General features: G+C 45.8%; 1 protein-coding gene across 1 annotated transcript in view; it reads left to right on the top strand.

Moving 5' to 3' along the window:
• The window catches only part of TRAPPC12 (trafficking protein particle complex subunit 12), an 856,088-nt gene that overhangs the window by 185,344 nt on the left and 653,824 nt on the right, over positions 1 to 16,920 (top strand). Inside the window, exon 4 of the mRNA XM_086926387.1 lies at positions 14,813 to 14,926. Coding sequence (XP_086782513.1) covers positions 14,813 to 14,926 — 114 coding nt within the window. The remainder of the gene's footprint in view (positions 1 to 14,812; positions 14,927 to 16,920) is intronic.

Here is a 16,920-nt window from a genome sequence, read left to right as displayed (position 1 = left end):
TTCTGGGTCCCCTCCAGTTAATCCAAAAATCCTGGTTAATTTCCAGTGGGCTGAGGCATCAGACGCAGCTACTACATGCAGTGAGAGGCGGAGCGAAACCACAGAGGAGAGGAGAGCTGCATGAGGAGCGTCTTCTCTAGTCCCTGGTACGTGCCCCGGGCCGTGGATTCCTTAATCAGAACGGGGTTGGTCCGAGGCCCACAGTTGACCTTCCTCCCCGCTACAGTGCAGAGGGCGCAGACGCAGACAGTACTGGTGAGTACAGCTGCCATCAGATGGTGGCCTAGGAGTTAGAGCATCAGGCAGGCCGCGAAGGCGGCCCGGTTAGTTCCGGGTGTTGCCTGTGGTTTTGTCTGACAGGCCCCACTCGCCCCAGTCCACTAGTCCACCAGGGGTCCACATTTTTTGCAGGACCCTCTCCAGGACCTTTCCTCAAGCCCCTTTTTTATAGCCTGTGGCTCAGGAATTCCGGTGCACTAGTTTACCTGCCCACGACATCCAAACTCCATCCTTCAAGTCATTTCCCCATCGACTTCGCCTCACCGCGCCGGAGGAGCTCATAGAAGTCGCAGTGATACCTAAGGAGAGTAATGGGTTGATGAGCATCTGAGATCAACGTTATGCTGTGATTTACAGCAGCTCCATCAACAGTGTTGGACCAGTCTACCAGTGAGGCAGCCAGAAGGTAGGAAATAGAAGGTTGTCTGACGAGCGTGGGGGGGAGGTTCATTAGCGGTTTAGCGCAGCTGGGGCGGAAGTGGGAGCTCAGCAGAAACAGCTTGGCCTGGGTGCTGCGCAACTTAAGAGTTAGTCCCCTCCCATAACCTCCTGCCGCTGTCACAGATCTTCAAAATTGATCTTCGAGTCCGAGTCAGTACACTAGAGCGGTCTGGGATCCCAACATTGTAAAGAAAAGAAACCTGGCCAGGAAGAGGCAAGACTAGAGTACTAACTCACCCCTTGTAACCCCAGAACCTGAAAGCATGAGCGGAGGGGGGGCGCAGGAATAAGCAGCCTGAATCCTTGGGTCAGAGTCAACCTCTCTCCGTTATGGATCTTTGAAAATCCAGGGAGGATAATCCACCACACGAAAGATTGTGTGATGAGTCTACTCAACTCCGCCCTTCAACTCACGGTTGTTTATTCCTACTTTGAAAAAATCATGCAAGTAAGCCTCCTGCCTCAGCACACAAAGAGCCCAAAAGCAACCATAACAAGGCACTCGCTATCTCCAAACAGGTCAGCCGGGACGTGCCCGGAGTCTTTTGAACAAGCGGGAGGCAAACTCAGTCAAGCAAATTCCCATCCTATGCTCCTCCAAGGATGTGATCTTAGGGGGGTGACCCCACAGAAAAACTGCCTCATGAAAACTGAGCAAAACTATACAAATGGCGCAGCCCCAGGAAGTGAGGATCAAGTAAGCGCGTTAACCACTATGTACCTATCACCAACATCCAAGGAGGGCAGGAGGCACAGCACTACGTTTTGCAGTCACAGGCACTGTCATACCAGTTTTTTGCATCATTAGGAGCCCAGATAGAAGCAGAAATGGAAGCATCTCCGGCCCAAACCCCATTGGGAGAAGTGAGAAAGGCTGAGGGAGGTCGTGCCCCGGGGGAGGGGTGGAAACGGCACCAGGCTGTCCTGCACCTGGAGGGGGGAGAAGTAGAGGCTTTGCGAGGTGAAGAAGCCGGGTTCAGAGCCATAAAGCAATAGACCCATCTCCCTCTGAGTGATTAAAGATCCAGGCCCCCAATATCAAAGAGAGGACGATGACGCTGGGGGGAGATACACAAGACTGATTTAGGAAGGGGCCGGGGACCCCTGAGCACAAGGAAACTTCAAAGACAATGAGGGGTATAACTGGCTAAGTTATGTTGATATCGTTCAGAGTCATGCTGGGAGCGCCTTGAAGACGGCGTGGACTGGTCGAGTCTCTGGCGACTTCGACCTGTCCGCGATCGGGAAGAAAACCTCTGCCTCAGGAAGAGTTGCTGAATAGGCTACGGGAGACACTTGACCCTTGCTTCCTGATCTGGGGCTTGTGGGCAGTTTGTGGCTCTTAAACGAGGAGAGATTGAAGGGGCGCTGCAGTGGGTCGTGTCCCCACTCTTTCCTGAGCAGGACTTTGATATGTGCTGCGTCCTATACACCAAGGGCCCGATGTGAGCTGGATCCCTGTTCGGAAACACAGGAACATAAAAGTTTCCACGAAGACTCAAGTGGCGCAGTGGTTGGACCGTGTTGTGGCAACCTGAGACCTCCGAAGGGGTGCCTAAGGTGATCATGGGCACCCGGAGCGAATCAAGACTCTGACACGCAGGGTGTGTGTCTTGGTGTGGCTACAGGTGTTGGAGCGCCTGTGGATTGTGGACATCGTGGAAAAGAGCCGAGATTCATGACGCGCAGGGGGTGCGTGTCCCAGTGCAGTCCAGGCACTAGTGAAGAGTGCTGGGACATCGTGGGCACGAAGAAGGAGTGAGTCTCCGACACGCGGGTTGGTGTGTGGTGGTGCAGCCAGGGCGTTAGTGGAGAATGCTAGTACCTCGTGTGCACCAAGAGGAGAGGTGAGACTCAGACACACAGTGTGCGTGTCGTGACGCCACCCGGGCGTTAGTGGAGTGCGCCTGAAGACTGTGAACTCCAGGAGACGGAGTGAGTCTCTGATGCGCCGGGGGTGTGTGTCAAAGGTGCCACCAGAGGTGCTGGTGAGGGGTACGGGGGAGCGATGAGCACTGGGGAGCAAAGAAGTACTAACAGCGCTGGAGAGGAGGGCCAAGTGATCGGGCCTTCGAAGGCAACGTGAGGTAGCACCAGCATCGTGTGGAAGGAGTCCATGCTGAACCTTGGCAGACCAGACCGGCAGCCCCGCAGGAGCTGAACTACCGGCCCGAGCTTGCCTTGCCCGTGGTGACAAGGTTCTGGAGTGATGCCAAGCCGCTGCTGAAGGAGAGGAAAGTGGGGTTGCACCCCACCAGGTAAAGTGGATCATCGCCTGGTGCGGATTGCGGGCCCGACGGGACACTCTCTTGGCCTCTCGCTGCTGGTAGCTGTGTGCACCTGTTGCTTCGGCCCAGATCTCGGTCCGTGCTGGTCCTGAACGGGGCAGTACAAGGGCCAGGGCCCGGAGTGGAACTTGGGTGTCATTGTTGATCCGTGTTGGGGGCAACCGCACTACTTCTAAAAACAGTTGTATAACACTTTGCATATTTGCTGCTAACGAACTATCGAACTATTGGACAACGTCTGACACTAGAGGTGTTTAACAAACTCAGGGGTTAGTGTGCTACGCACTACGTTATGTTTCTCTTGCAGGATACAGGATCATAGCGTAGCGTAGCGCACTGCATTGGTGGTTTCCTGCACTGTACTGAATTGCACCATGACGCATTACCTTATTCCTTCCTTGCACAGGGCATGCCAGTGGTGATATACATTGCACTGTATGTAATTGCAGCGTGACACATTGCTGTATTTCTTCCTTGAACAGGGCATGCTGGTAGCGAACTGAGTTACATTATCTTGTGTTAACTCAGTACATGAGCTTGATGCTACGCTTTGCATTGTTTCACTTTGGCACTGTACAGGAACCCATTGTTAAGTAGTGCAGTATTCCTTGTATTTGGCAACATGTGTGAATCTAGTGATAGGACATACCTAACCTGTTGAGAACGGTTAAAAGTCAGCGTAACTGAGGGTTAGAAGTGGTGGTTGGGGATTAGGACGGCCCAACCCACCGGAAACAATATTCCCCTATGTATATATGTGGGGGTTGTATTGTATGGTCATTTCGTATATCTTTTTATATAAAGTATACTCGTTTTATACAAACTCGTGTGGAGTCCATTTGCGGTGACATCATTGGGATTGCTGTGGGCGTGGTTGCACATACTGAACACCCGTGCCTTGGAGATAAGCCTGGCTGCTCGTGCCAAGCTACTAAGGGGTGAGCAGGGCTGTCTCAGACGGTGTCCTTTCTTGGCCTAACGTGGGAGCGGGGATCCGGGTCGTGCACTTGACAACAACAGTGCGCGCGGGAACGCCGGTTTCTAACACCTTCCCTCTCACGAAATGGTGATGGCAGCTTATTTTAACATCAAGCTCCTAGGCAGACATCTTACAATTGAACAAACTAGCAAGGATAGAGAACAATTCAACGACCTACTTTCTTCATACCACTTAAAATCTGCAGACTAGGCACTGATACAATCCAGGAACAATACCTATTCCACATTCAAAAATATTTCAGTAATTGTTTATATCTTCATGTCGGGCCCCTTGGCGAACCATCAACAAAGTTTTAAGATAAGAAACTGAGATGAGTGACCATCATCCTCTAGTTGTCAACCTGGATTTAAATCATCAGATAGCAGACAAAGGCCCAGGAGTTAGGTATTTCAACCGGAGATGAAACATTGCCATTAGCCAGAAGAATCAAATGGTGACCTTTTTACTCTCCGCAGGTGGTCAAATGGCTTGGTAATGGAAAGAACAGGCAGAAAAATTAATCAGGGGAACAACTCCTAATACAATGGGACCACATAACTAAACATCTGTTAGACTAGGTCTCGGGGAGCCGAGGCGTTTAAGCCACACACAGCCAGTGCAAAACTACCCACAAATCCACTTACCGAAACGGCACATTAACCCTTCATAGGAAGAACTTACGAGGACCCCCTGTATGTACAAATTGAACCCAACGAGCAGTAATCTACAGGTAGTAAAAGTCACAAGGAAAGCCCATAAAAAAGCGATCTGGGACCTTAAATTCGTACTTAAAGAGGAGAAGTGGATACAAATATTTGAGAAGCTTAAAGAAAGATGACTAGCTCGTTTCTGGAGCTATGTGAATAACCTAAATTCTCATCGGACTTCAAGGGAAAATGCAGTCCCAGCAACGGATTGGGAGAACCACGTCACGGGCTGTTTTTTGTACATAACAATACGAATGAAACCGAGTACATATCACAACAAGCGGAAGAACAAGATTTAACCTCATCTTCTCAAATCGTAGCATTAGTAAAGGGCATGAAGGGGGACGGAGGTTCAGGCCCAAATGGTCTCCCAGCAGGATTTTTTAAATTTGTGACCCCGAAGATTGGGCGGCTCTCCTAACACCCCTTTTCAACTCTGCCTTCTCAATTGGGCAAATTCCCGATGCCTGGAGAGGCTCCACAATATGCCTGATTCTTAAAAAATGGGGACCCTTGAAAGCCAAATAACTATCGCCTAATAGCCTTGCTAGATTTAGAAGCAAAGGCATATGCCCACATTTTACTGAAAAAGCTGAAAAGCTGCTACCCTTCTTTCAAACGGCGTTTCGTGGGGTTGCAGCGACCACTGACATCATTATAGCTGTAGCTGCCCTCTGCCTCCAAGCTACACAGATCAACCAACCGCCACTTTTTTGCTGTTTTATTTACTTCACAGCTGCAATTGACAAAGTTAACAGGCAGACCCTTTGGAAGAAACTAGCAAGCTGGGGTATTCCATCTCGCCTTTTAAATGCCATAATTCCGCTTTACTCTGAAACCTGGGTCCGAGTGAAAATAGGCCTGATGTCATTATCGGCAAAAATACCGTCCACCCATGATCTGAAACAAGGCTGTGTGCTGGCACCCATACTTTTTAACATATACTCAGCCGATCTGAGAAAAGCCCTGACTACCAGTTGTCTTGCTCCTTCCCGTCTAGGCCACAGACCCCTTCATATTCTTCAATAGGTTGACGATATAGTTATTATGGACCACAACAAAGTGGGGATCCAACGAGCATTGATCAGACCATAGGAATATAGTGTCACAAATTCTCTTACCATGAACCCGGGCAAGACGAAAATACTTGTAGTCGACAGTTGTTAAAATAAAAAACAAATCTCATGCACTATGAGCCCCATGACTATCACATCAGCTCCCAAATATAAATATCTGGGGGAGTAGTAACAGACTCCACTCAACCAGCCGCTCATAGAAATGCTTTGAAAAAGAAATTAAATGCAATCTCTTTCGGTTTAACTAGGTTTAACCCCTCCCATGCTCATGACGGAGCCGCTCCGTCATGAGCATCGGCTGAGCTGTGCTCATGACGGAGCGGTTCCGTCATGGCCCTGCCGCGGCGCCTGCGCGGCGCGTTCTATTGAGCGGGCGGGGCCATGACGGAACCGCTCCGTCACGAGCACAGCTCAACCGCAGCTCGTGACGGAGCGGCTCAGTCACGAGCATGCGGCCGCCGCTCGCCCCCCCTCCCTCCCCCCTAGCCCTGCGGCAGAATTGCCGCCGCAGCGAAGGGGTTTATAACAACTTAAAATGTCCATCCACAGTAGGAATAATGAAAGTAATTCAAGCATTGCTCCTCCCAGTGCTCAAATACTGGAATCAAGCTTTTCCCGAAGCCTGCTCAGAAGTTTTAAAACAGGCTCAGTGTATGAGCTACACAAAAAAATCTTTCAATTACCGAAATACTTATTCAGGGTGAGACTCAGACTGGAATTTGAGCTGGTTAAACAAACTCTTAACACCGAGGCTGACTTTCTTAAATATTACATGTGTATTTTAAAGGCACTGGAAAACTCATCACAGGCCAACCTTAGACATATTTTGAAAAATTAGACTCCCATGGAACAACCAGAATACGAGAACTCTAGCGACCACAGAGATAATTCTGTCAGCATTAGCACTGACTTCTATTTCCTACACAATTTAGAAAAAGACTATTAATCTACAAGTGCAACTGGCGTCATTTCAGCAAGACCAGGCCTCATTAAAACAACTTTTATCCTGGTCCTGTGGTAGCCAAACCCCAGTGTTAAATCTCTGCCTCCCTTAACTGTAAAACTCGAAGAGAGATCATGTGCATAGGAATGCTGGCTTTACAAATAGCAGACTGCAAGGGGCCAACTAGAAAAATGGAGTAAGATGTAGATTACGCAACTACAAAAACGAATCCTGTTTGCACTTTCTGTGCTTTTGCCCTACCATAGCAGTTGAAAGGGGAATTTTACTCGGGGATCTTTTACTGAGAAATGGAGCACGCACCTGCTTAGTCTTCGGCCATATTCTTTTCACACATGAATGCCTCCACCTCGTTGTGGGAGATTTGTTCAAAAATTTAGAAACGCCCTTCACTCTTGCCCTGGACACCTCCCCACAAATCCTCCAGAAAGTGATGACGGACTTATAGAGTCACAGGGAGGTAAACAAATCACACCACAGCCCTGATCTTTAAGAGACTTAGTATTACAAAAGCGAGCTCGTAGCAGGAACCTACAGCAATTACATAAGACTGGTGTCTACTCCCGAATGAAGTATATCAGAAATGGAGTCCTTCAACTGGATGAAGAAAATTACAATCTGCTGCGTTTTAAACATCTACATATCTTAGGATTTTATAAAGGACAAACTGCACAAAGCATACACACTTTAACAGCAAACCAAAAAAACGTGTAATGGTCTTGAAAGTACTTGGTTTTAAATGTGATTGTTGATTTAAACATGTGTCTTGGCCAGTTTTTTGTAACTTATTGTATACAATAGTTTTAACCTATGCAAATAAAATTGTCTTACTTACTCACAAACCCTGGGTACCTTTAAAAATTCCCATGATGTTCAAAGAATAGGACTCCCCCAAATAGCCAAAAAAGGCTTAGCATAGGGGGGGGGGGGTCCTAGCAGCAAATGGGGTTAAATACATACCAAATGTAAATAATTGGCCCTGAAACTTTATAGGTTATATTATAATCCTGACCACTTAAAATCTTAGGACCTCATTTGAAGCACTGTGACAGATCCTCAGAAATCCTTTCGGTTGTTCACTTTGAACTATTTTGGATATTTCTGTACTCTTGGTAAGAAGACTTTCAAACTCATACCTTGGATTTGGGTTTATTTTGCATTTGAATGTCATTTCCTGCAGTCTAGAAAAGAAACTAATCAAGACAATTCAAATTGCATATATTTGATTTATCACTTTAATTCAATGACTGTGCCAATTAATATTCAGTGAGAACCATATTTTCACTAAAGGCAAATTTTAGTTTGGTCTATTCAAATGCAGTCAACAATAGCTTGTTAAATCTTGATTTTAACCTTCCTTGCCGATTGAGTGTATAATGTTCTCTTTCCAAGATGTTAGAACTGTTGTATATTGGAGACTAACCCTATAAACTGTATGTAAGATTCCTGCTCACGTTGTAGAGCATTATTGCATGCCAGTTATTAGGACTTTGCCATGTTCTTGAGCCATGCACTGAGTTCCTTGAATCATCTTTTCCACAGTCGTTAAAACCGAGATTCAAATGTGGCAGAAGACATAGGTTGACATGTAGGCTATTAGCCTGACATAATTGATCACCACACTCCTGTTTTGCAGTGAAATATACAATTCCACTATCCCCAATTAACAAGTGCTATCATCCACAGCATCTCTTCTTTGCTGTTACCACATATCCAAATACATTTTAAGTTTTTCTTAATTGCTCTATTAAACAAACGCCATATTTAATCTCTCAATCCCAATTTTATAGCTTTCTTTAGACTTTATCATCTTGAAATTGATTTATTTTTATATGATAGCAATGGATTTAATTATTTAGATTTGTCTTTATTTAATGTAATTCTTTGTTCTCTATCTAACTTTTTTTTTTAGTCAAGCACGCCTTAAAAGAAATCTGTGTAAGCAAATATTCATTTGCCAACCTTAGCAAAAGCCTATTTACAAAACCTAGCTTAAGCACTAAATTGTACCTTCATCTTCTGCGGGATCCATCTTCGTATCATAAAAATCTACAGGCTCTTTTCATTGATTTTTAATATGCATTCAGAATTTGTGATGTGCCTTAAGTGCTGTCTCTCTTGTTGTGGGCAATTGCACGTTCTCAGTAGCATCATTTAAGTAATTCCTGTAGATACCTTTTCATCAATGCAATCAATCCAATCTGGCTTCTGGCCAAGAGCAGTTTTGCATCTAAGACACAAAGAACAGAAAGCAGGCATGCTTTGATTCATTTTACATTACCAACATGGATCACCATAATCATTAGAGAGAGTTTTATTTGTTTTATTAGAGTGTAAATTCCCTGTCCAGATACTATGACTGGCAAGGCACATGGAGACGATTGCCATCATTGCATGCACATCTGAAGAACTGTGAATCATCTTAAAACTCTCTGAACACAATACTATAATGTTACTTATTTGGGTTAGCTGGTATTTATTAGTGGTACTTATTGGAGATCGAGTTTATGAGCGCTTTTTCATCAGTCTCCGTCCTGAAAGATACTGCCCATTTCATTTGATCTGTTTCAGACCTGCTGAAGAAAACAGAATACTAGCAAATAAAAACCACTAATTACGTTTTTAATCAAAAGGATCTCAGTCATTGCTATGTTAATCTCCAAATTATTGCTTTTTAAAGTGAAGGAAGAGACGCCTCAGAATTTAAATTTGGATATCAGGCTAGCTCTCTACATTGATCTCTTAACGTTGATCTCTCTCTTGCAGAGTGTATAAATGAAATAATATGTTATTGATAAACTGTTTTTAAAAACATAACCAATCACTCCTTTTCTTTTTGCATAAGCTCATCTAATCAATGCAGAGAGTTTAACTTGTGTTGTACACTTTTAAACATTTTGAATTATACAAATAAAGCTTATACAGTTTGAATAGCTTGAGATGTTTTGTTTTGTCTTTACATTATTCATTCCTTCCTTTTTTTCCTTCACTAGCCTGTAAAGTACCAGCTAATAGCTCTCGACCTTCATGGCGTGACTGCCTTGAAGGGTGAGCAGCAGTCTCAGAATGCATCATTACTTAGTGGTTTCTTTAGCGGGTATTGCTGTTTTTCCCCTACTTCTGTATAAGGTGTGTAGGGACCTGGAGAACTATGATCCTGATCAAATGATATCCAATGTATTGATGCTACTTGGAACTTTAAGCCAAATTCAATAAAGTTTGTTTAAAAAAAAATAATTACTTAGTGGTTTCTTACTTGGGGTTATCCTCAAGTTAGATGGCTTGCTAAGTGAGGGTCACTGCCCTGAGAGAAATTGAGACTGGAGTATAGTTGTTACGCTGGTAAGGTAACTACTCGATGTCATATATGCCACATCCCCCTTGATGTGACTGATTCAATTACAAATTTTGTAAATAATTTTATCGATGATATTGCGTATCACACTACTCGTAACACTATGAAAGAGACAGGAAGGAATGTAGTATTTAGTGGTTTAAGTATGTTATTCAATTATGTTTGTTTCAGTCGGTGTTATTTATTGGTATAAATATTACGAGGTTATAAGCATTGCATTTGTCATGCTAGTTATGGTTTGCATGGATGCAAGTTATCGATTGCAGTTTTAATTTGTAATCATAACTGTACTTTAACTGTGGGTTTTAAGTGAATTTCAGAGGGGTGTCTTTAACATATGTTAAGATGTTATAAAAAAAAAAGCTAACCACAGCTTCACTTTAACGTTGGTTTTATTCAATGAATTTCTGTGGTTTTTTTTTTTTAATCATTTGCTACATCCAATTTCTATGAAAGTATACCCTTCCCCGCTTCGCATGGCCTAACGCCAGGGCTTGAGCCTAAACCCTTCTTAAGCAGGTAAACCCAGGTGTGCACGTTCTTCGGGTAGGATGAATGGCCAAGTCCCATGACCAACCCAGAGAGTGAGAAAAAAGTTCAGTAGAAAAAAACGAAGGTTAAAGTGACATCATAGTTAGGTGAAAATGTCAGTTAAAAAATACAATTTTAAGCAAAACACTGAAATTCTCCAGTGATAGTGAACTAAAAATACTGTAAGTCTCATCCCACCATGCCCAGTGTTGTGATCATTGATGTAGTTTCAGATGTCATATTGATGTTATGAATGAGGTCATAGAACATTTCATGAGTGATGTAATATGTGAGGTAATAAGCAGTGCATGAAAGGGACTAACGTTATATTGATTATTTCTTAGCTGCAGTGTTGTGTTATGTGTATTTGTAAAGTGCACTATCACCCAAGAGGGTATCCTGGAGCTGAAAATTTAGCTTCCCATGAGATGTAGTGACTCCTGATGTAGAAGAAGAAAATAGTACCTTACATGGAGCAATGTTTGGTGATGTAGAACCACCGATTTAGGGCTGAAATTGAAGGAGAACTATGTGATCACTCACTCTAAATAGCCTTAACAACTATAGTAGAGTTTTGCATACTGAGCAGCATCTACAACACACTAACGACATGATGCAGAGCCTTCCACAACTGAGTCCTTTAGACACATAAATTGCATAAAGACCCCTGGCATAACAGAGAATGATGGGGGTGGGGGGGCCTGCAGAATGTGGTGAGGGGTGACTGTCTCCCATCTCTCACAAATATTCACAGACATTGTGCTTAATGCGTCCCCTTGGAGGGTGAAGACTCCTTGAAGGGTTGGGGACCCCCAGCATGCAGAGGCTACACGGGTCTGTGTTTCGCCACTGGTAAAGACTTGTGTCCTGAGCTACCAATGCAAAGTAATCTGTCACTAATAGTACACGGTGTTGCCAGTTTTTTTTCACGTTTGTTTCTTTCTCTCCTCCATCTGTTTGATTGGCAGGAGCAAAGGGTTGATTTAGTCAGCATGAGACCCAGCAGAATAATGGAAATATTTATCATATTCTCACATTGGGGCAGCTAAGTGAAGAATAGCATTAGCATGCCAATGCCAAATTCCAATTGTATATTAATTCTGGTAATCTTAAAGTACCATACTCTCAACTGCATACATTCCTAATTGCACATGCTGCGTTGACAAATGACATCCCTGTTTTCTGTTGCAGCTTTTCTGACCTTGTTGTTCTTAGTCTTGACGGTCGCTCTATACATAACCACTGCTCAGCCCTGCCAAGTACCACGCATCATGCGTTAGACTAACGCATTTCAGTGTGGTGGACCGCATCACCGCACTGAAATGGAAAGCCACACATTGTAACACCTCCTCAGCTACCAAAGCAGGAGCACTGTTAATGCACCATTACTGGCTGAATTTAAGCTGGAGTGGAAGCACACGGTCACGGTGCGCATTTCTGAGTGCTCCCGGCAGGCGTGGGGGGCTGGCTCGACTGCTGATACAATGTAACAAGTACACCCGCACAGCTCTGCAGCATTACTGATACAACTGAGTGAGTCACATGTGTAAAGATGGATCTGCCACTCATGGAGTGAGTGGGCGGCGGCAGCAGTTCATGAGAAACTTGTGGGTGCTCCCAGCGCGAAATCCTATAATGAATCCCGCGACCTGATCTGAGTCGACCCCACACAGCATCTGAAGGAACATGGCCGCAGGAATGGTTCCTCAGCTGCAGCCTGCCTAGAGTACACTAGCAGCAGTCTGAATCAATCATGCCCAGCGGGCAGTGTTGCCGCGGGCGAACCGCCCGGGAGAGTCCAAGTTGCAGGCAGCAGCTACTAGCAGGCATTTTACCGAATTGCTGCTCGCTGCAAAGAGGTAAGTGCCTAGAGTCAATCAATCTATCAGCATTTGTAGACCGCTGCATATCACCCCAGGAGGTATCTGGGTGCTGAGGTGTGAGGTTTCTATCAAAAAGCCATGTTTTGAGTAAACCTGGAGAAACGAGAAGAAAAAGGCAAAACAGAGGGCAGAAAAAGCAAAATAGAACAGAAGGGGCAAAACACTGGGCAGAAAATGTGCAGAATAGACAAAACAGAGGGCAGAAAAGGCGAAACAGAAAAGCATTTGCAATGCAATAGGTCTCGCGTTTGCGAGTGTTTAAGTCATTGGCATTGTAAGTGGCAATGCCGTTTATTTATCTATTTTGATAATTAACACATAACTGAAAGGCATTGTCATTTACAATAGCTCAAACTCTTGTAAATGCGAGACCTATTGCATTTCAAAGAATCTGCTGCCATTGTCCATGGCTGCTTGGAAAGTGATAGTGCTCATGGAGCTCTGAATGTTGCATCAAAGCATGTTGTGCCTGCAGTAGGAGAAACTCATTAAAGAAAATAGTGCTTACAGACTAAATAAAACGTACTATGTACCAACCAAAGTAAAAGGGCCTGCCCTCATGGGAGGTTACAACTGAAGACAAGGCGGTACTAAGTAGGGACTAACAAGCCTATTACCGAATCAGAAGCCAGTTTTTACAAAGGACAATGACACAAGCCATTGATTAATATGGGCGGTGAGTGGGCGGGGCTTCAAGTCCATACTCGATTGCAGCATGCCTCGCAGCGCATGTGCTGCCCTGACTCGACCTAAAAACGAGCAGTAAAGGCAAAATAAAGAAAAAGAGGGCAAAACTGAGAAAACGAACATAAAAGGCAAAATGAAGGGCAGAAAAACGAGAGGAAAAGGCAAAATAGAGGGCTGAAAAACAAGAAGGAAAAGCAGTACACAGAGAAAAAAAACAAGCAGAAAAAGGCAAAATAGAGCAAGAAATGAGCAGTGGAGGCACAACAGAGGGCAGCAGGTAGACAGGCAGAAGAGGGTAACGGACTGTGGTAAAGCTGGACAGGAGAACTGTCGCAGGGGGACCTGGCTCAAGGTTTGTGTTGTAAATAGAAGCCTGGAGCCTGGTATAATTTAGGTTGTTTTATTCAAGATAGATTTCAGGTCTTGTCATCAAGATGGTAATAATAAAAGACCCACCATGAGTGACCTGCTTGTTACTCAGCCTGCCTGGTTCCAACTGCCAGTTGTCACCAGGCTAAGCCCCCAACACTCCATGATGTCACCAAAGGTTCTAGTGGTGACATCATGTGAATGGCAATGAAATCCCACAGGCAGAAAAGAGGCAGGCTAAATACAACAGTTTGTTACTAACTCCAATGCTTATGCTCCTATTAATGCTTAATACAAATTTCTTTTTAACATGTGGTCATGCTTATTCATGCTACCCTCACGTCTGTCTCACACATAATGAATGGCAGGAACTTTTCTTTGACAACTGCATGTGGCGATGCTGGGCTCTGAAGGTGCACATGGCCAGGGTTCCTCAAGCCAGCTCAAGTTGCTCTTCTTTCATTTCTACACTGCCGCTCCTCATCTCACTTTCCCAGTCTGTGGCAGGGGGAGACAGCTTAAACTTTGCCTCTGCTGCTTCTCCTCCACCGCGCAGGATTGAGTAAAGCCCACTATGACTGCTGTATTTTTAGTGCTCTTGCCTTAGCTAGGGTTGCCCCCTTTCCAAGAAAAAAATACTGGCTAGTTGTTATTGTAGAGCTGTGCCCATTGTCCATCCCAGGTGAGTTGAGTGCCTTTAACCGCAGCTTTTCCTGCTGTGTGCGGCGGTTTTGAAAATACCGCGTTACATGACGAGCTCAGCTCGTCATCAGCGCACGGCAGGTAAGCCTCATGACAAGCTGAGCTAGTCATCAGCGCGGAAGGGGTTAAAGAGTATTGAGTTACCCAGCCTGCTGTGAGACTGAGTGACAGTATAATCCCCTAGTTGCACTTGCTATGCTATAAAATGTGCTTTTTAGGCTAGTGTGCAGTCATGAATGATCAGATCAAGGAGATCGTCTTCTGAGCAGCTGCAGTGCCTGCCCACTGTGACTGAGAACTGCAGTCTGTCACACAGTCTGTCTTAGGTGCGTTGCAGCAGTTTAAAGATTTTTTTGAGTTTCTCTTTGCTCAAAAGGGTGTAATTTCTGATATGCATAGGATTCCCTCGTCTTCATTGCTTGATTTTCCTCATGAAAAAGTGTGACTCACTCATAATTGCACTGAAATGTTTTAAATGTCACACATAGGAATCTGAAACCTTGGACCCTATGGTTGCTTCTTTTGTTCATTGTGGTTTTGATTTTGTTTCTCAGAACAGCAGAAACTGGCGGGGTGCAGTAGACCTAAGTGGAAGACTTCTGAGCGCTCACGGTCAAGGCTATGGCAAGAGTGGGCAGCCTACCAGTCATACTACTGATTCACTTCAGGTGAGTTCACATTTCCTTTGTCTTTTAAGTGTTTGCAAGTAGGATTCTATGTAACTGTGTGTCATTTACTAGGATGAGTTCAGAATGCTCCGCCCAATCGTATTATCAGTACTTATAATGAGCGAGAAAAAATCTAGAACAGTGCAAGTTTCATTCGCTTAGTAGTAAATGCCAGAACGTAAGTTAAGCAAAACATAAATAGTAAACATTATGCTGGGGACAACGTCCAACTTCTGTGGTAAAGGGTCAGTTTCTGGGGCTTCTTATTTTTTTTTTTTTTTTAAATATGTCTTTTATTCAGTGCAAAGGAGAAAAAAAAGAATACAAGCATATTCCATACAGAGTCTCAATGTATGGAGATTCAATAGTCAAGGTAATGCATACATAGATCATGGAGTGGTCCGCAGAGTATATCACAACATTTCGCCGAGAATGTCAGCGTTCAAACAGTGCGTGATCATGCTGTCTTAGTTATTGTATCCTGCCAATCAAGCAACTTCAGTAAAAGCGTAACGGGATAGGGGTGTCAAACTTGGGGTCGTGGGGCGTGCGGTGCAACATCTGGTGGGGCCTACGGTAGGGGGGGGCGAGGAGAGAGGGGGGGGAGGGCCCGGTAGTAATGTTTCAGCAGGTTCGTGTCTGATCTTGCATGTGTGGGAAGTATGCTGGCGATGCAGGGGGGTGTCGGCAATCCTGGCGTGTCAGCTGAGCCGGGGGGGGGAGAAGAGGGGGGGGTGCCTAGGGGTCAGGTGTGTGGGCGTTGTGTCTGTCGTCTGCGGCACCTGGAGTGTGTTGGTCATCGCTATGTTCCTCATCCGGGGGTGTCTGTCCCTCTGGAGTGTCTGGTGCCTGGGGTCCATTGTGGAAGGAGCGGATCATATCGTCCCAGAGCGCCGCTATGGGGTACTTACGCAATCCCGCCGTCTCCTCATTATGTAATGATATGCTTTCCGCCTTCGCCCAGTTATCTAGTGAAGCGCGCCAGTGTTCCGCTGCTGGTGGTACCGCCCGTTTCCAATGCTTCGTGATGAGTCTTTTGGCTGTGATGAGGCCAAGGTCCCAGAAGCGGGAAGGCACCCTGTTCAGTTTGGTCCTATGGAAGAGGCCCAGGAGGCACGCCTCCCACGAGAACGGGATCGGCATTGCCGTGCATCGTTTCAGTAGCGTGAGTATCGAGTGCCAGTATGCCCGAAGCTGGGGACATTGCCACAGCATGTGCAGGAGATCCGCTCCCTCCGTGCCACACCTCGGGCATTTGGCTCCCGTGCCCGGGAAGTACAAGTTTATCTTGTCCGGGGATAGATATGCGCGGTGTAGAACATAAAATTGGATCTGTTTGAAACGTGCATTACGGGGAATGTTGCGGGGGCCTGAGAGTATCGCCGCCCACTCCTTGTCCGTCCATGCCTTCCCTCTGTCCACCGCCCATTTGTCCCGGAGAGGTTGCAATGTATGTTGAGTGTGCGAGAGTAGCGCCTGTGTCAGCCAGTGCACCACATGCGTCCCGTTGCCCATCACGTGCATGCACTGTACTAGCTGGTGTGTGGGTGGCTCGTCAGCGATGTTCCCCCATTTCCGCGTGAGTGTCCGCAGTATTGTGGCATGCTGCAGGAATTGTCCCGCGGGCAGTCCCGTGTCAGCAGTCAGTGCCTCGAAGGAAAGTAAAGCGCCATCTGCGTACAAATCTGCCATGGTTTCTATGCCTGCGTGGGTCCACTGTGCCAGTGCCGCCTCTGTCACGACTGACGTGGCCTTGGGGGTGCCCAGGAGTGGTAACGCCGGCGCATACGGTATGGTGGTTCTGGTGAGGCGTAAGCATCTGTCGTAACATTTCGTGGCCACAGCCACATGTAGTTGCGAGTGCTTCCTAGGGCTCGTCAGCGGGTGAAATAGGGTGAGTGCCTGCAGTTGGGAAAGGACGTCTGTGGCAGTAGCCGTGTCCTCGAGATTCCTGCCCGAAATCCAGGCTACCGCCCATTGCACTTGTGCTGCTA

This window comes from Lissotriton vulgaris, chromosome 6 (genome assembly GCF_964263255.1).
Source record: "Lissotriton vulgaris chromosome 6, aLisVul1.2, whole genome shotgun sequence".
Lineage (NCBI taxonomy): Eukaryota > Metazoa > Chordata > Amphibia > Caudata > Salamandridae > Lissotriton > Lissotriton vulgaris.
The sequence above is the reverse complement of the archived record's forward strand: the minus strand, read 5'-3'. Positions and strand labels throughout refer to the sequence as shown.